This window comes from Dasypus novemcinctus, chromosome 1 (genome assembly GCF_030445035.2).
Source record: "Dasypus novemcinctus isolate mDasNov1 chromosome 1, mDasNov1.1.hap2, whole genome shotgun sequence".
Classification (NCBI taxonomy): Eukaryota; Metazoa; Chordata; class Mammalia; order Cingulata; family Dasypodidae; genus Dasypus; species Dasypus novemcinctus.
This window is the reverse complement of record NC_080673.1, coordinates 79,782,737-79,806,494: the sequence shown is the minus strand read 5'-3', so window position 1 is coordinate 79,806,494 and position 23,758 is coordinate 79,782,737. Positions and strand designations below refer to the sequence as shown.

The 23,758-nt window shown below is 38.0% G+C and overlaps 1 protein-coding gene across 1 annotated transcript in view; it reads right to left on the bottom strand.

The window, feature by feature from the left end:
* The window catches only part of PRSS12 (serine protease 12), a 78,696-nt gene that overhangs the window by 43,724 nt on the left and 11,214 nt on the right, over nt 1-23,758 (bottom strand). The window contains exon 2 of the mRNA XM_012519845.3: nt 12,981-13,131. Within this exon, the coding sequence (XP_012375299.3) occupies nt 12,981-13,131 (151 nt within the window). The remainder of the gene's footprint in view (nt 1-12,980; nt 13,132-23,758) is intronic.

The following is a 23,758-nucleotide window of genomic DNA, read 5'->3' as shown; positions in this document are numbered from 1 at the left end:
TCCTTCTAGATGACTGAGTTTTGACCAGTGAGATGTAGACAGAAGGGTCATATATCACATACAGGAAATGTCCTTGTTCCACGTCCTCCTTCCTGCTGACTGGCTGGAGCTTGACAAACTACCTTGTGTCATAAGGGTCCATGCTAAGGATGGTAGAAACTACAAACAAGAAAGAGTCTAGTACCCTGATGATTGTAAAACTGCCAAACCAGCCTCAGGCTGTTTACCCCTGATCTCTTGTCTTGTTTAAGCTGCTGTTACTCTGAGTTTTGTTACTCATAACAGAATCTATTTTCAAATAAAACATCTCTTCTTTGAACTCTTTTATTTGTATTTTTCCCATAACTCAAAATGATACTATATCTAGAAACTCAGATTTTGTAGAAGATCTGGATCACCTGTCAAAATTATTAATGACCTCAGAAATTATATTTTCAGTCTTTTTTCAGCTTTTCAGTTTTTAGACTAGAGCATTTGTCTATTTAGTTTTGTTTTTCAATGATATTGTATCTATTCCCTGTTGATAATGTCAGTTGCTCTTTTCTTTAGCACTGTAACTATCTTGAAGTTTTTACAACCAAAATATACTGGTGAAAAATAAGTTTGCTAATTGGTTATAATACCCCATTAATGATAGTATTGTAAGTAAACTTTGTGATAAAAAGAGAGCTTGTTTGACTAATTTTACTGGATAATATGGAAGTTTCTTCTAATAGAAAATACATTTTAAAAAAGCCAAAACGACTGAAATATAAACACCTCTTTAAATATCATTAAAGCAAATACTTAGGGAATGTTCCATTATCACCTGACTCACTTTCTGTTTAAGATTCAGAGATTGTACCAAGGGGAAGGATAAGGAATGTGTGTAAGAGGAGGTGTGAAGAAGATGAGAGGACAGGAAAAGTAGATTGCTCAAGCATGGGATTTTGGTGGAATTAAAATTTTAAAACCTAAAATCCTGACACTTGACTCACTATCTGTTATTTGTGGTATAGGGGCCACTGGGCATTCTGCCCTGACAAATATTAAAGGCAAATATCCAGAATTTATAGGACAAACATGGAAAGAAAAAAACAAAGGAATCCTAACACAAATGACATTGTCAAAATTGTGAATGAATTTTTTGCTGAGGGAAATGTAATTACAGAACAGAAAGCCAGTTTCTAGTCCTCTGTAGAGAATAAATGACCAGTTAATAGGATTTTTAAAAAGAAAACTTTCAGTTGTTTCAAAGTATGACTCTCTATACCTACAGAAGAGTGCAATAGATATCTAAAATAGTTCATATATTACCGACCATGTAAAAAATTTTGTTCTTTCCAAGCTGAATCCTTGGAGAGGTAAGTATGGAAACAGGTTCTTAGGTTCAAATCTGTACTTTGCCTTTAACAAGCTATGTTACTGTGGGGAATTACTTAAACCTCCCAGGTGGAGATGATAAACAAAAAAGGCAACCTTGTAGGGCTGTAAGAAATGAACCCTTTGATGCAAAGTAGAGGAGGCTCAACAAATGTTACATCTCTTTTCCTCTTTCTGCACTATTAGAGGTTCCTAGATCCCCCAATATATCCTCAATCCTCCCAACCCCCCCCAACTCCAGATGGTCGATGAAGGAAACATCATTCACTTCTAAGCAATATATCTAAAGACCACTTGGTATTCAGTTTAAACCAATACCATAGTTTTCAGCTTTCCCCATTTCCTAAGAGGTAGACTTGGGGGAGTAGTTAAAAAAAAAGGATTCATTTAAAATCTTAATAGTTTCTGGGTTTTTTTGTTTGTTTTTGTAAATTTGTTTTACCTATTTATTGAAAAAAATTTTATAAGAATATTATGGAAGTAATTTGTAGCCTATAAGACACTAAATATGTATTTTTAAAATTCATTTAAGGATTATAAGATGATGGCCCAAAAGAGCATTAGTTATGACTTACACTACTCAAATTCTGATTCTCGTGGCAGGGACATAATCAGATAATCAGAGGAAACACTTTTATTTATTTTTTCTCTCCCTGCCGCCCCCCCAGTTATCTGCTCTCTGTGTCCATTCGCTGTTGTGTTCTTCTGTGACTGCTTCTATCTTTACCAGTGGCACTAGGAATCTGTGTTTCTTTTTGTTGTGTCAGCTCTCCATGTGTGTGACACCTTTCTTGGGCAAGCTGCACTTTCTTTCATGCTGGGCGGTTCTCCTTACGGGGCACACTCCTTGTGCGTGGGGCTCCCCTACGTGGGGGATACCCCGGCATAGCAGGGCATTCCTTGCATGCATCAGCACTACACATGGGCCAGCTCCACACAGGTCAAGGAGGCCCGGGGTTTGAACCATGGATCTCCCATGTGGTAGGTGGGTGCCCTATCCATTGGTCCAAGTCCGCCTCCCCAGAGGTAAATACTTTGAGTGTTTTAATGCATATGTAGTGTTTTACAAAAAAAGCAATGGTGAAAAAATTTTCTGTACTAATGGAAGCATTTATTTTCCTAGAAAAATAATTTTTAAGCCAAAATGTTCTTGCAATAATAGCCTACCAACTGTGAAGAAATTTAAATGCTTTAAAAATTACTTATAATGGATAGACACCCCTTCCTTTTCATACAACATTTACACTAAATTGAGCAAGAGACAGTTTAAACTCCACAAAGAATAAAACTCTAAAGATATGTATTGGTTGCCAGAACTTCCCAGAATCTGGGGGACTTGAGTAAGTAAAATATGTGGTTTCAAATACGTTACTCTTCATATAAATATTGGTTTAGAGAAGAAGGGTTTATTCCTGAAAGCCTCCTTGTCATTCAAATGTGACCTCTGTTTTGAGCCAAACTCAGCATATAAATGCACTACTTCACCCTCCTGCCCCTGCCATGGGACATGACTCTGAGGGATGATCATCCCTGGCACTGAGGGATTATTACCAAGTAATGATACATTTGGAAAATAGACCTTGACTAAAAGGGGGAAATATTAAATACAAATTAGTTTTTATGGCTAAGAGATTTCAGAATTAGTCGGGAAGTCATTTCAGGGGTTAGGCTTATGCACATCTCAGGAGGATCTCATTGACATCCATAGTAAACAGAGCCTCAAACAGTGGGACTCCTGAGGGCTCTAGAGACATTAGCAGCAGACAATCTCAGGAATTCGGTACCCTCTCAGTAGGCCCTACTTTGAAATATATGCTCCCCAATGTAACAGAATTAGTCTCATTTATAATTTCCCTACACATGACTCCTCTGCCCTTTTTTCTTGAACCTGTAATTAGCACTATATCCATTAGATACACATCCCAGAGACTTAAATCTTCAGTCTGTTCATATGTTGGTTGAGCCCTGAATCTCAGCAGAGTTGCAACACCTACTCTCCGGTTCATTGGACCCACCCAGAACAACTAACAGAAGGATGATGAGAGACAACACCCATTCTGAAAAATAGAGTATTGGGAAGCAGATGTGCCCTAAGCAATTGAGTTCCCGCCTACCACATGGGAGGTCCTGGGTTTGGTTCCTGGTACTTCCTGAAGAAGATGAGCTGGCCTGATGGGCTGGCACGGTGAGCTGATGAAACAAGATGATGCAACAAGGAGACACAAAAAGGAAACACAATGAGAGAGACAACAAAGCAGGGAGAGGAAGTGGTTCAAGCAACTGAGCATCACTCTCCCACATGGGGTGTACCCAGTGCCTCCTAAAGAGAAGATGAGCAGACACAGAGAGACACAGCAAATGGACACAGAGAGCAGTGAGCGTAAACAAGGGGGTATGGAAAACAAATAAATAAAATAAATCTTAAAAAACAACGTAAATAGATAGTATCTATAACTATAAGCAAGACAGTTCTATCCATCTACCCAATGGTATGTAAGCCCTCTCTCAATCAGAAACAGAGTGGGCATCAACATCCCCAAATCCTCAAGTTTAAGGAATGAACAAACATAAAGGGGAATGCAGTTATGGACTAAAGTAGACTTATTATTATTCTAGCAATGGGAGAACTTGTAACATTGATATAAAGGCAGTGGTGACCAGAGGTTCTGAGGGGAGAGAGAAGGAAGAACAGGTCTAATATTGGGCATTTTGGGGACATTGGAATTGTCCTGCATGACATTGCAATGATGGAAAAAGGCCATTATACAATTTGTCAAAACCTATAAAATTGTGTGGTGCAAAGTGTAATCAATAATGTCAACTATAGACTATGGTTAATGGCAATGCTCCAATATGTGTTCATCAATTGTTATAAATGTACCACACTAATGAAAGATGTTGTTAATGTGGGAAAGTGTGGGAGGGGGAGGGAGGGGGGTATATGGGAATCCCCCTATATTTTTGACATAACATTTATGTAATCTAAAGCTTCTTTCAAAAAAAAGTTATATCTTCATTAAAGGGAAGAAGAAGGGGAATGCTTGAAGCTCTCTCCCTGAGACGAGTGGCTCCTTTTAAAATGGAGGATCCAGGATTGGCGAGGAGGAGCCCTAGAAGGTGGCTCTAGAGCAGAGTGCGACAAACCATGACCCACAGGTCAGATCTAGCCTACCACCTCTTTTTAGAGTTAAACGTGGTTTTTACATTTTTAAATAGTTGAAAAATTCAAAAGAATACATTTTGTGCTGTGAAAATCATACGAAATTTAAATATCACACCCCAGAAATAGTTTTACTGGAAAAAAGTCACATTCATTCCTTACTACAAAGGCAGAGTTGAAAAGTTGCAAAATCTAAAATATTTACTGTTTGGTCCTTTATAGGAAAAATTTGCTGACTCCTGCTCTACAGGAAAGAGATTAATGAAAGTGAATATGGAAACTGATATAAAGAACACTGAGAGATGGAGGACAGAGGAGGAGGAGGGCCAGAGGAGAAAGGATGACGTATGCAGGTCATGAAGCAGCGGGTTAGGAAAGCTTCAGAGAAAGGCAGGGTAACGGCCTCTTTGGATCTTTGTCCTGGGATAAATGCAAAGAGAAAGATCTATTGACGAAAATTTCAATGGGTTCAGATTTATTGAGCCAGGATTAGGTGCTATCAGGAAACAGGGACAAATACAAGAATATAAAATTTGCTCCTAAATTCATAACAGGAAGAAAAATAAATTCCAGATGGTTAAGAGTTAAATATGGAAGGAAGGAAAGAAGGAAGAGAGGAAGGAAGGAAGAAGGGAGGAAGAAGGAAGGAAGGGAGGGAGGGAAGGGAGGGAGGGAGGGAGGGAAGGAAGGAAGGAAGGAAGGAAGGAAGGAAGGAAGGAAGGAAGGAAGGAAGGAAGGAAGGAAGGAAGGAAGGAAGGGAAGAAGGGAGGGAAGAAGGGAGGGAGGGAGGGACAGAGGGAGGAAAGGAGGGAGGGACGGAGGGACGGAAGGAGAGAAGAGGGAGGAAGAAGAAAAGAAAGAAAATACTAAAAGTTATTAGTATAAAATAATAGGAACATAGTTTCTATAATCTTGGGGATAGGGAGGATTTCCTGAGCAAGCTAGGAAATCCAGAAGCCAAAAAACAAAAAGTTACATTTAACCACATACAAGGTTAAAACTACTGCATAGCAAAATAGACCATAATCAGAGTCAAAAAATTAAACAACAGGTAGAAATATTTGCAATATATAATAGCAACTAAAAAATTCCTTGAATTTATTTTTTTAAAATATTTTTAATTTTTTAAAAAAGATCCTTAGATTATATAAAATGTTACATAAAAATAAAATAAAGGGATTCTCATATGCACCACTCCCCACACCTCCCTTCCTTCTCTACATTAACAACTTCTCTTATTAGTGTGGTACATTCATTGCAATTGATGAACACATTTTGGAGCTTTGCCACCAAACATGGATTATAGTTAACATTGTGGTTCACATTCTCTTCCACTCAATTCTGTAGGTTATGGCAGGATATATAATGGTCTGTACCTGTTGTTGTAATGTCATTCAGGACAATGCTAAGTCCTGAAAATGCCTCCATATTACCTCTTTTTCCCTCTCCCTGACTTCAGTACCTCCAGTGGCCACTGTTTTCACATCAATGATACAATTTCTTCCATTGCTAGAATCATAATAAGTCTATAGTAGAAAATCAATAGGTCTACTCCAGTCCATATTTTATTCCCCTGAGGATTACCGAGGATTCTGGGATGGTGATGCCCACTCCACCTGTAATTGAGAGGGGACTTCGATCCCCTCCCATAGATGGGACTCTCTTCCTTGCAGTTCTGGGTGATGGGCAACTGGAATGGGTTAGCCTAGAGGTGGTTAGACTGTCCTTCTATAACCACAGAAGAGCTGTCACCAGCAGAGAGATCCTTGAAGCAGTCAAGTAGAGATCATCTTGGAAGAGCTTTTGAACAAATGAAGTGGTTCTGAGTGGCCCTGTTGAAATGACTGCATTTATCAAAAAAATTGGATATGACAGAAGACTGGTTAGAAGTCAGGGTGTCTGAGAAGCACCTGCTACCTCAGGAATCTTGATGCTACACACCTGGTGTATGGGTCCTTTGTTTTAAGCCTCCGACTTACTTGGTGAGACAAAATAAACGGCATTTTCTCCCTCACCTCATGCTGCCTCTCAGAGCCTCAGGGATTCTGGGCTGGGGTAGGAGATGGGGCAGGGGTGGTTGGGAGCTGTCTATTTATCCTCAGGACCTCAGTCCTGTGTCCTGAGGGTCCTCTCAGTTCTACCCTTCTCTCTCACTTTTGAACTACTTACTCTCAAACCACTTACTGTGGGCAAAGAACCACACCCTCCCCATCCCTCCATATCCTGCAGGCAGGGGCTTGGGCAAGTGGCATGCTAAAGCCTCCTCCTCGCCCAGACTACAGGAGTTTCGACTGTGGTTCATGATGACCAGAGAAAGGAGTGGGAGCCCATCTTGAGGTTCCTGAGTGGGAGAAGTGCTATAAACACCACTAGGAATTCCAGAGTCGACCTGTGCCCTCCCTCCCATGCCCCCGGCACAGTGTAGTCTGGGAATGGGGATGGGAGAAGTGTGACTATTGACCTCTACCCCTCCCCACCCTGCATGCCTCACCTGCCTAGCTCCCTTCAGTGGGTGTGGGTAGTTGTACCTAGTTTGTCTTGCACAGCAGGGATTTGGAGGTAAGGAGAAAGAATTTCTGGATTCAGCCAAATACAAGGGAGAAGGGGAACACGGGACTGATGGAGTCCCCTGGCCATTCCCCACTGTCTGTGTTTTTGAAAATAAACTATACAATCCTTCCCCCCACTCCCAAAGAAAAAATCCTAAAATAATCCATTTTATTTTTTTAAATATATTGTGTTACAAATATGTCAAAGATTGATGACATGGGTTCCAGGAAAAAGCAAATGACCTAATGAATTGTCTCTGAACAGTGTCCTTCCCTTAAGGAAGAACATAGGATGGGAGAGAAGAAGCCACTAAAATGCACTCTAAATACCACTGGATTTTTAATTTTCTTCCTTATACATTTTTATATTTTTCCATTGTTTCATAAATATTATTTTAATGACCACACAAAATGTTTAATTAAAATAAATTTATCAGGAAAAAAGAAGAGTAGAATAAACCCGAAAATAAAAACATTACCCAGCTCACTCTGATGTAAGGCAAACTAGGTTTTTTAAGCTAATCTTTGAGTTTATTAAAATTAAGAAGGCAATATTTACACAAATACCATTCCAGCAGCAGCTACCAGTATTTGCTGGGGCCCTGGACCATGCTGGGCTTTTAGGAGAATACCCAAGAAACTAATGACTCTCCTTCTAAAGAGATTTTACAGTCCTGGGGAAAGAAATTTAAAAAAAAAAAAAAAAGTCAAAGTGAGCTATCTGAATTCAGACTCAGATGAAGCCACGGGTTCTTCGGCCTTCCTTTATGGAAATTATTCTACCCACCCCTACCCTGGCAGTGCAGCTGTTCTAATTGTCCCATTTTCCTACTTTCTTGCCCTTCTAATCATAGACTAAATCTGTAGAGTGAGAACGCTCTGATAAAAAACATGGAGTTATTTTCTGCATAATGCTATTTGACCTACATAACAACAATCCTCAATAAATACTAAATTGATTCTGAGTTTGATCCCTACTCAAACCAGTTTAGATAATTAGACTGTACTTGTATAAAGTTGTTATTGTTATTGTATTTAATTTTCCTAGAGAAAGGCCAATTTCCAGATAGCGCCATCTGACTAAGTCCCCAAGCCTAGCTACAACTTTGAGGAAGACACACAATACAGTTAAGCAGCTGTATTTGGCAAGAACATTATTTCTTAGGTTTGAAAAGAATGGTCTTTTAACTGCAAATACCAGTTTGTGGCACTTGTCACAAGTGAATGAAAAAAATCATTTTTAATGATCAATATCCTAGGTTTTTTTCCAGAAAGCAATCTCTTCCATCTCCGACAGTGACATTCAATGTATATCATACATTTACTACATGCAAAGCACTAGCCTAATTATCCATATCCCCATAATGCTATTATCTCCAGTTTCCAGATGAAGAAATTGAGGTCCAGAAGTTAAATAATTTGCTCAAGGTGACAACACTACTAGGTAGAAAGCTTGTCTGGCTACAGAGCAAGTTCTGAAATACTTCGCTATCCTACCGTCTCCTGGGGCATTTTTCTATTCACAGTCTATGGCTCCTCAAATACAGTCTAACTAAATCAAGTTCTTTATCATTTTCTCCCTAAAGTTAACTTCCTTTCTTGATTTTCCTACTTCTTTCAATCCTAAATTTGTATTTTTTCTAATTAACAGCTGCCTATTTTGCGATAGTGTAACATGAAAGAAAAAAATCCTAATTTAGGGACCATAAACCTCAAGCCTCTGCCTATCTTAATCATTTGACTTTGGGGGCATCAGGTATTCTCGCTGGGCCTAACTTCCTCATCTGGTAAAGAAAGTTCCTTTCCAGCTCAACAATCCCATGTACCAGGTTGTTTTTATGATAAACCTAATGAAATATTTTTAAAAATTGAAATGAACAATAAAATAAAAGCAAGGAACATTTTTAAGAATTTTTATTCTGATCACTCAATAATATGGTTCTAGATGATAATTTTACACTAAAAAAAAAAAAAGAACTAAGGGGAAAAAAGTGTCCAGAATTTTTAAATTCCTATGCAAATCATGGCACATCCACACAATAATCTATGATGTCATAGTTTTGAGAGTTGTGAAGGGCATGGGAAAATACTTTTAATGTTAAGCACACAAAAAGAAAGTCTAATTAAAATGTCGCTGCCTGAAATTTCAATGTATACATATGCATTATCTAATTTATATAATATCTGGTTGCCTCCTTTCCTACTCTCCATCTTTCTCCTCTTTCTAGAATAATCAAATTTAAGTCCTTTAAGGACTTCGTTTTGTACCGAGGAAGCCTGCCAGCTACCAAAATCTAGACACCATTAAAAGATGGGGTCAAAAAAGACAGCATACAAAGGAATTATAAGCACTGCTCCAGAAAACTATGATGTAATTTTCCTCTGGGAATTCAACAAAGCAAATATGACCGAGATGACATTTACTTAAGAGAAAATCATAAATTGAAATGAACATTTATGCTGCCTGCTATCAACCACAGACATTTTAAAAAACTATTTAATCTGAAGGTACTTAGTCTTTAAGTGAGCAAAACAAATTATAGAGGAAGAGGAGTTGCAGAATATTGCTCTAACAAACTTACAGGAGAACTATAAAATCAAGTGAACAAAAGGCAAATGAAAAATATCAGCTCAAAGCATCAGAGTACTTATAACAAAGGCAAATTTCTACAAAGCTAAAATGTTAGTTGTTGCATAGGCTTGTGGGGGAAATTTGTTGTCAGTAAAGAGGCATTTTTCCTTTAATCTTTTCTAAACCTGAATCTTCTCACACAAAATCCCAAAGAGCTAAATCTTGAGAAAGATGCAACATTTTTATATTACCTATGCATGTGTTCACCCTTAATATAGTCTTTCTTATGACTCTATTGCACAGTTCTTTCTATGTAATAGACTATTGTTTGCCAACATGGCTTTTGATTTAACAACTTTCTATAAGCGGGAAAAAAAAAAAGCTTTGGCTTCCAAGAAAGAACTCTACATGACAACATGAATTTTTAAAATCTCTTCTATAACTGATTTAGATTTTCTATGCATTTTTCTAAGCAGCAAAAACTTTCCTTTTCCTATAGAAATATATTAATAACAGATTTAGCCTAAATTTAAGTTTATCATAATCTATATTTCAAGTGGTAAAGTTAAATATGATGTCAGTATATCCATTATGTTGTTCTTCTTTTGGTAAAGGCATAGATTCCTTAATAATTAACATGGAAATCATTAAGCACAACACTGAACATATATTTGTTGACCCAAGTGAATACACATATACACATCCTAGAGCGTTTTAAAAATATGAAGTTCATATATACAACTAACTTAATAGAAGTTCTGGAGGGAGGAATAGTATTGAATGTTCTGACCAGCTAATGCTCATTTTACTTTGAATGTTTAGTAACATCTTTCAAAACTAACAGTCCCTAATTAGACTGACCTTGATAGCTAATATTTATTGTATACTTAATTATGTGTGCTAACTGCTAAAGCACTAGACCCTATAAATTATAAAATATGCCATAGAGAAGGAAACAATGACTAAGAGATATCCTGTAACTTTTCTCAAGTCCAGTCATTCTGAACCAGAACCCACACCCAAATCTCTTCTGCTATACTCACTACAGCAGCAATACCAAGCAACTTCAGAAAAACTGGTCTTGAAATTGATACCTAGTAAGAACATATAAAAATCTAACCTCAAAAACTTAATTATGAATAACAGTTTCCTCAAAAGGAACTGACTGGCCCTATTGCTGACCTGTCTGAAGAAGATGATGATAGCAATAAACTTAACAAGCTGACACAGGATTTGCCACACTTGTTCCTGTCCCAGACATGCACTGCAAATTAGCAGTCAGGTCCCAGAATTAGCCACCAGGTGAAAATGTAACTAAACAATGGGAGGATCAGGCTAACACCCCCTTAAAACTCTGTGCTCAATCTTAGACTTACAGGTGGTAGAAAAACCAGGGGTATTTTGTGACTCCTGGTGAGATGTAAGATGAGAACATATCAGCTGTGATGATTTATAGCCAAAATATTTACTTTGATCTAACCAAGCCTTTGGACCTCAACTCCAATTTGAGGAATTACAAGAACCAAAAGAGTAAACTAAACAACACTAGGAGGAAGAAATAAAACAAAGCCAGAGAGTTGTTCTGGCAGAACAGCTGTTCTGGAGTCTTCAATAAGTCAGTGTCATCACGAAAAAAAGAAGCTGTTCAAGATGAAAAACATCTTAAGGTATAAGACAACCAGATCACTGCATGGTCTGATCTAAATTTTCACTTGTTCAAACCAGCTGAAAAGGACAAGGAGGGTGGAATTATGGAAGTGTGAATATAATGGAGTATTCGACAATGTTAAGAATTATAATAAAATACATTAGTTGTGATAACGATAATTCGGACAATTTATTTTTTATTTTTCTTATTTTTAAGAGATGCACCCTGAAACATTTAGAGGTAAAATGCTAAAATCTCTACACTTCAGTTTCATCCACCTGCCCCATGAGATCTAAGCCCCTTCTCAGTCAGAAGCAGAGTGGCATCACCATCCTAAAATGCTTAAGAGGAATGAACAATCAGGGGAATGTAACTATGGACCAAAAGTAGACATTTTTATTCTAGTAATGGACGATTTTGTAACATTGATATAAAGGCAGTGGTCAACAGATGTTCTGAGGAGAGGGAGAGGGAAGAATAGGTGTAATATGGGGGCATATGGGGACATTGGAATTGTCCTGCATAATATTGCAATGATGGTTATAGGCCATTATATATTTTGTCAAAACCTATAAAATTGTGCAGTGCAAAGTGTAAACTATAGTATACGCTACTGACCATGGCTAGTAGCAGTGCTTCAATGTGTTCATCAATTGTAACAAATGTACCACACTAATGAAAGATGTTAACAGGGAAAAATGTGAGAGTGGGAGAGGATGGAGTATATGGGAATCCCCTAGATTTTCGTGTAACTTTTATGTAATCTAAAACTTCTTTAAAAAGAAAGAAAAAAGTCTGGAATTTAAAATACTTCAACATAAACACAGTTTTGAAAAAGAGAGGGAATCAATTGCAAAAAAATATGAGTATATACGGTTCAAGTTTCATAAATCAGGTCCCAGTGTCAAGGGTTATGCTTAATTGAACAAAATGATACATGGACAGAGAAATTTTAATTGCTAGAATTCTTCCCCTGTCCCCACCTCCCACTCCCATGAAATGCTGAATTGAACATTTTTCTAATTTAAAGTAAAAAATATTGACCTCTATGACATCCTTTAATATTATTTTAGAGCCACTTTTACCAATGCCAAAAAGACAAACTGAAAGATCCTTTATTATAGTCTAATATTCCAGAATAATCACAACTGAGGCAACAGGAAATGTTGATTTTCATACTGCAATCTTTATTGTGCAAATTTCATTTGCATACCTACATGGGAATTATTTCCTTTATGCATTATAATAGGCAGCATTGGTTCTAAGCATATGCCTAATAAATAAGGAAGCAAAGTTCAGAAATTTAGACTATTTGGGGGAGAGGAGGTACACTCAATTAGAAACTAACTCTGCTAGTGCTTCACCATACGACATTTGTTAAGTCACTGTGATTGACTGGTAGACCATAGTGATCATTACTAGAAAGTAATGTAAAGGCTACTAATGAAAAGTAGTTAAAGGCTTAGCATCTTAGGGATATAAAATCACTGTATTTCTAATACTAACAGTTTATACCTACAGAGGACAAATAAGCGCTCTACAGGAAGCCTACAGCCCAGCACAAAGATCAAAGGCGGCTTTTTCTAGTTTTTGAAGGAAATGTGCAAGTAAAACAAACAGTACCTGCCTTTGGGTCTGGAAACAATAGATTTTGAAAAACGAAACAAAACAAAAACCAAAAAAGCAAACCTCAGGCCCAGCTGCCTGCAGATGACTTCCGCATCTGCATCATCCCATTGGTCATCACAAACAGTTCCCCATTGACCAGCATGGTAGAGCTCCACTCGGCCTTCAGACGCACTGCTTCCACTGGCAAGGCGGATCACGGGGACGGTGGGACCTGCAGAAGATGAAGTTAAAAACAAATTCAACCTATGTGTTTACATTGAGAAACAAAATTAGGTAGGTTCCATTTCTTTGCCATGCTCAGTGACTGGACAATATTTATTAAGCCACTTGAGTGCTGTGTACACACACAAGTACCCACACACACATACACAATCTAATATATGATATGGCAATTCTCACCAATTAAAACACTCCAAGTCAAATTACATTCATACAAATAGCTCTTAAATGGAAGTCGTTTAAATTCACTTTCCCCAAACAACCTCAGAAACCAGAGAAAACACACTCAAACCAGAAACATGTTTGAGTTTTATGGTATTACGGTGTCCATTGATTTTTTTTACAGTGACTTAAGCATTACCAATGTGTAATTATTAATAATGGCACTTATATTTATAATATACTTATATTCAATACAGAGTTATTTTGATATTTGTAGGTCATTATAATTCATTATAACAGGTTAGGGGATATCATGGCCCAGGACCTTCAAAAGGCAATTCTGCAAGCTCATTTAGACATGAATCAGTTCACATCACTTCCTCTGTTATGACCCACCAAAGACTTCCTATTGCAAATTCCTTGTCATAGTCTGCAGTACCCTGATCTGGCACTTGCCAGTCTCTGACCTTCTCTCTCCCCACTCCCTGACTCACTCCCTAAGCTATAGCAACATTGCCCTCTTCCTGCTGTCCCATAAACACTCCAAGCTGATTCTTACCTCAGGACCTTTATGCTTGCTGTCCCTTCTGCTTGCAGTAATGTTCTTACAACTCTCTACATGTCTGTTTCCTTCTCCACCCTGAGGTCACAATGTGGAATATCCCTTCTTCAGGTCTGCCCAGGTTACCCCAACTAAAACAGCATCTCAAGGCACTTTCTACTACAGGGATTCTTAACTTTTTTTGTACCAGACCCCCTTGCCAGGCAGGTGAAAACCACGGCCCCCTTACTAAGTCTACACTATACTGCGTATTATTTAATAAATATATCTCACCCACACCAACACGTCCCCGCAAGAATAATGGTTTTATGAATTTTCAATTCAGGCTCCTGGACACCCTGGTTAAGAACCCCTGCTCTATTACATGGCCTGATTCTGTCTTCCTGGTAGTATTTAATTTTACCTAACATTGTGAATTTTCTACCTTCTCCCAGCTGGAACTGAGGACAGGGAATCTTTCTCTTTCACTTCTATATTCTCAGTGCCTAGCATATATAAGGCATGGACTGTGTGTGTGTGAGAGAGAGAGGGAAGGCCACTGAGTCAGAGAGCCGGATCCGCATCCCTGCCCACCCCCGCGCCGGCCAAGCGAGGGTGAAAGAGGCGAGGGGCAGAGGGAGGGGAGCGGTCCTGCTCGCCAAGAACAGCCGTCCCTCCTCTGGCCCGGCTTAGGCCCCACCCAGGGAGAACACACCACCACTGCATCGATCATGTGTTTCATTTTAATTTTTGTGAGTTTAATTTTTTTTAATTTAATTTAATTTTTTGTGAGAAAGTCATGGAATAAATATTTGTTGACCGCCTAACTGTATTGGGAAGTGATAGCTAAAGACACAGAAAGGTTATTCCGTACAAAGAAAAATAATTAGAAATATCAATTCACTCAATTTTATTTAACGGATAATAGGCAACTGCTGTGTGCAAGGTGTTGCACTAGGCTGGAGAGTGTCCCAAGGGGCACTATACAGGCCCTGCCCTCAGGAAGTTTACTACCTAAGGCCATGGATGAAATGAGTACAGACAAGAGATTTCAGGAAAGCCCTGCAGGTTTCAGAAGGAAGCGTGCTTGCTCACAATTGCGGGTACTTAGGCACCCTCCTAGGAAGAGGTGCTATCTGAAGAGGCCATGATTGATGGAAAAGATTTTGAAAGTCCAAGATGGACAAACTGTGGTTCAGGCAAAATGAACAGCACGAGCAGAAGCACAGATCCACAAAATAGAGTGTACTTGGGAATCAGTAAGGCAGTCTAATTTTTCTTAAATAAAGTGTGTGTATGAGCCCCTATTAGCAAACTTAGCTGCCACCTTTGTCAAAAGCTAAACATTTATCCACAGGGAATATGTTTCTAATTCTTCCACAAAGTAAGTAGTTGTCATTAAATGGTATTTGAATATTTGTACTTATATTCAAATATCTTACTTTTTTTTAAGATTTATTTTTATTTATTCCCCCCTCGCCATTGTTTGCATTTGCTGTCTGCTCTCTGTGCCCATTCATTGTGTGCTTGTCTTCTTTTTAGGAGACACCGGGAACCAAACCCTGGACTTCCCATATAGGAGGGAGGCACCCAGTGGCTTGTGCCCCCTCCGCTCCCTGCTTTATGTGTCACTGTGTTTCCTTGTTGTGTTTCTTAGTTGCATCGGCTCATTGTGTCAGCTTGCCATGCCAGCCCATCCCATCAGTTCACTGTCATGTTTACCTTCTTTAGGAGGCACAGAGAACCAATCCTGGGACCTCCCATGTGGCAGGCACCCAACTGCTTGAGCCACATCTTCCCCATATATTATACTTTTTTCCCACAGAGACCTAGATAAGTGAATGTTTCCATAGCGTGTATTTGTCATACAGTTTACTTATATAAATCAATTAACACTTATAAGCTATGAGAGGATAAGATAGATTTAATAACTATAACTGTTCTCCCCAATATTGTATATTAGCTCTTTATAGTTACTGATAGATATATTATGGTAAGAAGGAGTTTTTATGACTTATATTTACTTTTCCTTTAAAGAGCTTGGAAAATGACGGAAAAAACATGTACGTGCCTTAAGTTGTATTCCTCCCCCTCCCCCTGTTGGTAAGCTTGTAGAAAAGAGAAAAAAAAATTAAATTTAAATTCACCTATGATCTAAAACCATTATGGCATATTGCCTTGCATTTTTTAATTCCACTTTTTATTTCAAAGCGTGTTCTTTCTGGTTGGATAAGTAATTGTTAAAATATAGAAAATATGGAAAACACAAAGATGAAATTTAGTGAACATCCCACACTTTGCCAACGGACAAAAAACATTCAGAAGAGAATTAAGTAAAGTAGTATGAAATAAAATTTATTGCCTTCAAATATATAAAAAATAACTAGTGACAAGATATAATGGAAGAGAGGAGCACTCTGACAACAGAAACAACTAAAATGATAAAATACCTAAGAATAAACTTAACAAAAAATATTCAAAAATTAAGAGGAAAATTTTAAAACAACCTTGAAAGCCACTAATGTACATCTGAAAAAGGATCAGCATCCGTTTTCATGGACAAGATCCCCCAAGATCATAAGGGTGTCCATTCTTCCCTAGTTGACATGTAAATTTATTGCAACCACAATAAAAATGCCAACATTTTTCCTAGAGCTAGACAAGTTGATGATAAAGTTCATATGAAAAAAAAAAAATACACACAAAAATATCTAGAAAAAGTCCTGAAAAGAGCAACGATGGGAGACTGAAAATTCTGCCAAGTTTTAAAACATACTATAAAAGGGAGTGGATATAGCTCAAGCGGTTGAGCGCCTGCTTCCCATCTCTAGGGAATGTACTATCTACTACTCAAAGAAGAACACTAATATCATGATTATTGATATATTCCATTTGACGAAGTGAAAATATTTTGTCATAGTAGTTGTATTTAATATTTGGTTTCAGATAATTTTTCAGTTTGATTCATCATGATTTTCCATCACCAAAATATGTTTCTTATTGTATTTGATATAACATATTATATCAGTATATGATATATACTTCTATATGCAAATTATATTAAATAGCAGATATTTTTAACAGGAGAAACTATATGAAAATAGGGTTTATATTGTTAGACACACTCACTGAACTCTAATTAAAATGAAGAGTATAATTCAGGATTATGTCTGTATTTAAACCCTTCCAGAAAATGATTTAACTGAGGCATTTTTATCATCTGGGAACTGTTTAAAGCACAATGAAAACAAAACAACAGAATCTTTTTTCCCTCACCATGGGGAAAACTACACATGACAGCATCTGCCATCTTCGGAGGACACACCTCACCCTGCCAGATGTCTTTTTCTCAAAGCAGTATATTTTCTTCATTTCCTTGGCAACAGACATTGCTCCAATAAATAAGAAATAAAGCCCAATCCAGAAAATGGTGTTAATTTTGCTATTCTTTTTTCCTTTCGAAGTACCAAATGTAGGTGATATTTTCTATCAAAAAAAGCATTTAGATTTTAAAAAGTAAATCAACAAAGATGGACATGGAAGAAAAGAGGGGAAAAAAAGAATGAATTACATAAATTTCAAGGAAATTAAAATTCTAGAATCGAATGTGGGTTGATTCCCACAGCAATCTTTTTATCAATCTTGAGAAAATATTGATATGTATATGTCCTTACATATGTGGTTGTTTTTAAAGGAAAATGGGCAAGTACTGTAGATATAAAAAGAAAGTCAGGATAGCTTGTGGAAAAAGTGTAGCATGGGGCCCAAAGAGGAGTGGATTCTCATCTGAGCTCAGCTGCAAATCCGTCAAGTCTCGCCAAGGCTGCTTTCTAATGTGAAAAAGAAAAGTTGGGATACTTGAAGATGACTCTAATATTCTAGGCTAGCATTTTCAAAATGATTATTTCTACATCTAAGCAAGATAATATCAAGAGACGTAATTGATTCTCAATTCCTAAAACTTCACATATATTTGCTATTAAGACTTTGAAACAGATTATTAAATAATAGTGTTCAGATGGGCTCTACTTTTAGTTCACCTAATCCACCTATTTTATCAGTGAACTCTGAGGTAGAAAAATTGATATTAAATAAAAAGGACTCGATGTGCAACTGATTAACATGATACTCTCTAAAATTGTCTCCATGGTACAGTTTCCATCAAGCAAAGAGTAAATATTTGAGGTATATCTGATTTATGACTATCTTAACAGTAAAGCTGAGTTGCTCTGATGTTATTGTGAAACTTTTTAAATGGACTACTAAGAGATAATATAAGCAACAGGGTCAACTTATCTGAAGTTTATGTTTTCAGAATGATAGTTTACATTCTTTCATCAATGGAAAAACTATTAACCACATGTAGTTCACATCTCCACTAAATAATTCTTGTTTTCTTTATGTCTGAGTCTCACAGGAAATTTTATTCTTTCCTGATTTTCAGGGGGTAATAAAATTACCTTCAGGTACATATTTAAAAGAAGACACTGACAGCAGACAACAAATTTGTTTTATCTATTGGTCCTCAAAAAAAGCATCATATCAACATTCTTTGTGGGAAGTGGATGTGGCTCAACTGACAGAATATCTGCCTACCATATAGGAGGTCCAGGGTTCAGTATCCAGGGCCTCCTGGCCCATGTGGTGAGCTGGCCCACGTGCAGTGCTGCCACGCAAAAGGAGTGCCCTGCCACAGAGGGGTGTCCCCCGCGTAGGGGTGCCCCACATGCAAGGAGGGCGCCCTGCAAGGAGAGCTGCTCAGCGCAAAAAAAGTGTAGCCCACCCAGGAGTGGCGCCGCACACCCAGAAAGCTGACACAGCAAGATGACTAAACAAAAAGAGACACAGATTCCCAGTGCCACCTGACAAGAATGCAAGTGGACATAGAAGAACACACAGCAAATGGACACAGAGAGCAGACAAGTGGGGGGAAAGGGAAAGAAGTAAATAAAGATAAATCTTTGAAAACAAAAAAACCATTCTTTGTGATCTGCCCACCTGCCAATGATCAGTTGCAAAGCTAAATATTTATTGATAAAATCAGTAATCAACATTCCTAAACACCATAAAACTTTATAGTTTTATAGCCTTACTACTTCTTTTATCCTGATTTATACCAACTCTCATTTTTAAAAAATTACTAATTTCATTTTTTTTAAGATTTTTTTTTTATTTCTCTCCCTTTCCCCCACCCCCCAAGTTGTCTGCTCCCTGTGTCCTTTCGCTGTGTGTTCTTCTGTAACAGCTTCTATCCTTATCAGTGGCATCGGGAATCTGCGTTTCTTTCTGTTGTGTCATCTTGCTGTGTCAGCTCTCCATGTGTATGGCACCATTCCTGGGCAGGCTGCACTTTCTTTTGCGCTGGGCAGCTCTCCTTACGGGGCACACTCCTTAAGTGTGAGGCTCCCCTACATGGGAGACACCCCTGCGTGGCAGGGCACTCCTTGCGTGCCATCAGCGCTGTGCATGGGCCAGCTCCACACGGGTCAAGGAGGCCCGGGGTTTGAACCGCGGGTAGGTGGACGCCCTAACCACTGGGCCAAGTCCGCTTCCCACTAATTTCATTTTAATACATTAAACCTATTTGCTGTTTTAATAGTCTGATAATTTGAACAAAACATATGCCTTTATTAGATACCTATTCCTCACTTTCCAGTAGCAAGACAAGAAGAAACTGGCAAATTAAAATTCCTACTGCTTTGATTGGATTTGACTAACCTCTTCATTTGTATCATCATATTAGATTTTACCAATCACTGGTTATTAATCCAACATATCTGTAAATTAAAAACTTTTTTCAGGCTTTAAGATCTGCATTTTTTATATCAAGATATTTTCCATGCTTTCCAAAGATCTCTGGTGATAAAGGCCAAGAAAAACATGTGGTATGTACACTTAGAAAAGAATAAATGAGAAGCAAAAGTCGAACAAGGAGAACAATAAAAAACAAAACCTTTTCTTCCAAAATGGAGTCTTCTGCTGGAGGGGAAACAGCATGACACAAGGTAGAAAGAAGTTAGGGCACATTGACCCATGACTCGTTTAAAGAGAGTGCCTTCGCGAGGGTGGCAGGACACCACCGGGCTGAAGGAAACTGTCACGTCTCCCAGGACTTCTCAGTGAAGAAAGCTGAGACCAGAGACACCACCTCTTACCTATCCCGGGATAAGAGCACAGGGAAACACCACCTCTTTTACATACACCCCACAAAATGGAAGTTTTGTGTGGCTAAAATTAGAAAGTTAAAAGCAAAGGACAGCAAGTAGGGTAAGGAGAAATTACAGTTCTTAGAATTAAATACTTGCTTCCCAGCCTTACCAACTATTTTGTTAAAGCCATAAACCAAAAGATGCTTTTGAATTTTTGACCACTTATCATTTACATATTTCCTATATTTCCTAGTTGGGGAAATATTGCCTAGTAGGGCGTGTAATATGCAAAGTACATTTATGTATAAAATAATTCATTCTTTCCATTTGGATCCTTTCTTTGTGCTAGCTGCTCTTTTCCAGAAAGTGAGAATGAGGGAAGAAAACATAACCTTTCCACAGCTATGATGTGGAAAGCATTATTCTCAGATGTTGGCATGCTGATTTTTCAGGCATGGTTGAACTCGCCTCAGCTGCAGCTGGTGATAAATGACTGATATCAAAATCATCCCAGTGGCTGCTACCGACTGTGCCCCAAACACCATTTGCATATGCTTCCACTGTGCCTTCAAACTCATTTTTGCCACGGTGAAGTCATATAGACCCTAAAATAGAAAAGAATCCCCAAATCCCTTAATAGCATATAATCATTTGAACACACTGAGCCAGTGCTCAGTTAATAAGATTTTTACACTCAAGTGGGAGCCAGTCAGGTTGATTCATCTTTCACTGTCCACAGCATGTGCTTCTTCCTTTAAATGAAGATTTAAGAAGCGTTTTGTGTTTTGTAATTAATATCCTGATGTCAATGCTAATTATACTTTTAAAAAAAATCTAGGCAAACAGACAATTATAATTTTTATAGGGAAAAGTGGAAGAGGATGACTAATGTCTGATGCTGCATTTCAAATACTAGATTACATCACCTATGAAGTTCTCCCATCCAAGCACTAACCAGGCCCGACCCTGCTTAGCTTCCGAGATCAGACGAGATCGGGCGTGTTCAGGGTGGTATGGCCGTAGACACCTACGAAGTTCTAATCGTTTATATATTACCTTCCAATTTCAAATGAGGTAATAGAAAAGAAACAACAAAACCAAAATTCAATGTTCTGCTTATAAATGAACTTTAATTTGCTGTATTATATCTTCCATCTATTTGATTTGTTCATCCACTAATGAAAGAAAAAAGTGCTAATTCTCCCTTATAATATCGAACAGTAGCCATGAAAATTCTAGACTATGTCCATAGTTCAAAAAGGTGTTAGTTTTGCAACATTGCTTAATGTGAGTCTTATGAAAATTGCCACGGAGTAGAGTAGATTAGTATAATGATCGCTCCTGGAAATTTGCCTCCTTAAACCTACCACACCCACTGAACTGCCGTTAGTCCACCATTTGAGTCATTCTTTCAGTCTTTAAAATAGCCAACATTTAAATTCACACACTCCTGGAAAAGATAACATTTTAAGTTTTATCCCCTAAGTGTGGATCAAGACCCTTCCCTCCCTTTCTCATTGGGAATGGCTTACAGAGCTGGTATGTGGAGGGCAGCAATTGAGACACAAGCAGAGATGGAATCAAACTCTGGCAACTTTAAAATTTCACAAAATTCTGTTAAAAGTCACCTATGTTTGGCCTTCGTTTCATAAATAAAGAAACTAAGTCCTACAAAAAAATTCTGGAGTATTTTGCATGTTTCAAAGGTATTACGAATGGCTTTAAAATGATTTTCCAGGACCAGGTGTAGCTCAGTGGTTGAGTGCATTCTTCACATGTACAAGGTCCCAGGTTCAATCCCTGTTACCTCCTAAAAAATAATAATAATAATTTTCCAAAAATATTAGGTCCACAAACAAACCATTCGTTTCATTTGCTCTGGCCTCATCATCTACTACTATTATTTTCCATGTCACCTGCTTTATAAATTTTAAGTGTTTAAGAAAAATATATCCTATCGTCCAACAAATTCAAAGCTTCATTTGATTCAAACAATAGACTATAACAAATGGGGGCAAAATATTGTACTGCCATTATGCAAAAAACGAGTGTAGTGAGTCACTCAAGTGGCAGATAATCTAAAATTCATTCATACATTCTTTTCTTAAAAATACAGTAAACTTTATTTTTAAAGAAGTTATAGATAACAGAAAAGCTACATCGAAAGTGTAAGGAATTCCCACATATTCCACCTCATCCCTCCCACATCTTCCCCTATTAATAATATCTTACAATTGTGTGGTTCATTTATTACAATTGATGAATAAATATTGAAGCATTTCTACTAATCAAGGTCTATAGTTTACATTGTGGTTTCACTTAATTCCAGTGCAGCAAAAATGCCATATGTTCCACCTATTATTCCCTCACCCTTTCCCCAGAATCTCTGGTAACTACTATCTTTATAGTAATGTTACATGTTCTTCCATTACTACAATATTAATAAGTTTATATTATCCATGGTTGCATTCCCCCCTTATGTATGTTCATTCCTCCAATGAGGATTTGAGGATGGTGATGTCTACACCCCCTCAGATTGAGAGGGGGCTTAGATCTCATGGGGCAGATGGAAGGAACTATTTTGTTTGCAGTTGTAGATACTCTCTGTTTTGGGGGATGGGAATTGTCCATCATCATCATTTTGTTAGTTGTTCTGGGCAAGTCCAATGATCTGGAGAGTAGGTATTGGCTGAAATGCTTCTGAGATTCAAGGCTCAACTGCCATATGAACTAATCTAATATTTAAGCCTCTGAGATATATATATTTCATGTGTATAGTCCTAATTATAGGCTCAAATAAAAGGGGTAGAATAATCTTGTGTAGAGAAATTATAAATGAATCTAACTCTGCTATATTGGGGAAATAGGTTGTCATATATTTCAAGGAAAGGCCCAGGGTGCTGATTTCAAGGGGTTGTGTGCCTTGCCTATAGTACCCATACGGCTCTACACCCCTCAGGGCCACCCCTATTTGAGGTTTTGTTCACAGTGACAGTTAATGTAATCTCTGGAAAGACCTCCTGACTCATTTTAAAATCTCTTAGCATAAAAATTCTGTTGTATTTGAAGCTTCCCCCTTTTGTTCAAGGTCTTTTTCCAAATGCATCACTGGTTGGTTATTATCCCTCAGTGCCAGAGAGGCTCATCCCCAGGAGTCATGTCCCATGATAGAGGGTAGGTACTGAGTTTACTTGCTGCATTTGGCTAAGAGAGAGGCCACATTTGAGTAACAAGTGAGTTTTCAGAAGGTAACTCTTAGGGAATAGTTATTATTAGGCCAAGTTTCCACTTTATAAGAATAAGGTTCAAGTTGCTTGCATTCATATTGAGGGCTTAACATATTGGTCTATTTTCTTTTATTGGGTACTACCTAAGTACTCAAGAGGTTCTTGCCCCTCTATTTGAGAATGTAGCAGGATGGGAGTTTAATATTTTCTTGTTTATTGTGTGGATCTCCACCCACTTAGACAACACTCTATGACAAGATGAACACACTCATATTCCACAGAAGCATGCCCCAGCTGCACCCTTTCCCATACAGCCTGCACTGAATTTGCCAAAAGAACATTCCTGCAATTGTATTTTCAACCACAGACATCCACCTCACCAGAGTACACCTGTTCTTTCCTTTAGCCCTCCCCCCACCAGTTCCAGGGATAACCCACCCATTTCCCAATCCTGCTCACCCTCACATTCTAGCACATCAACCCTACTCAAGTCCCTGCACCATTATCACCCCCATCCACTGCCAAACCACACCCTTCCAC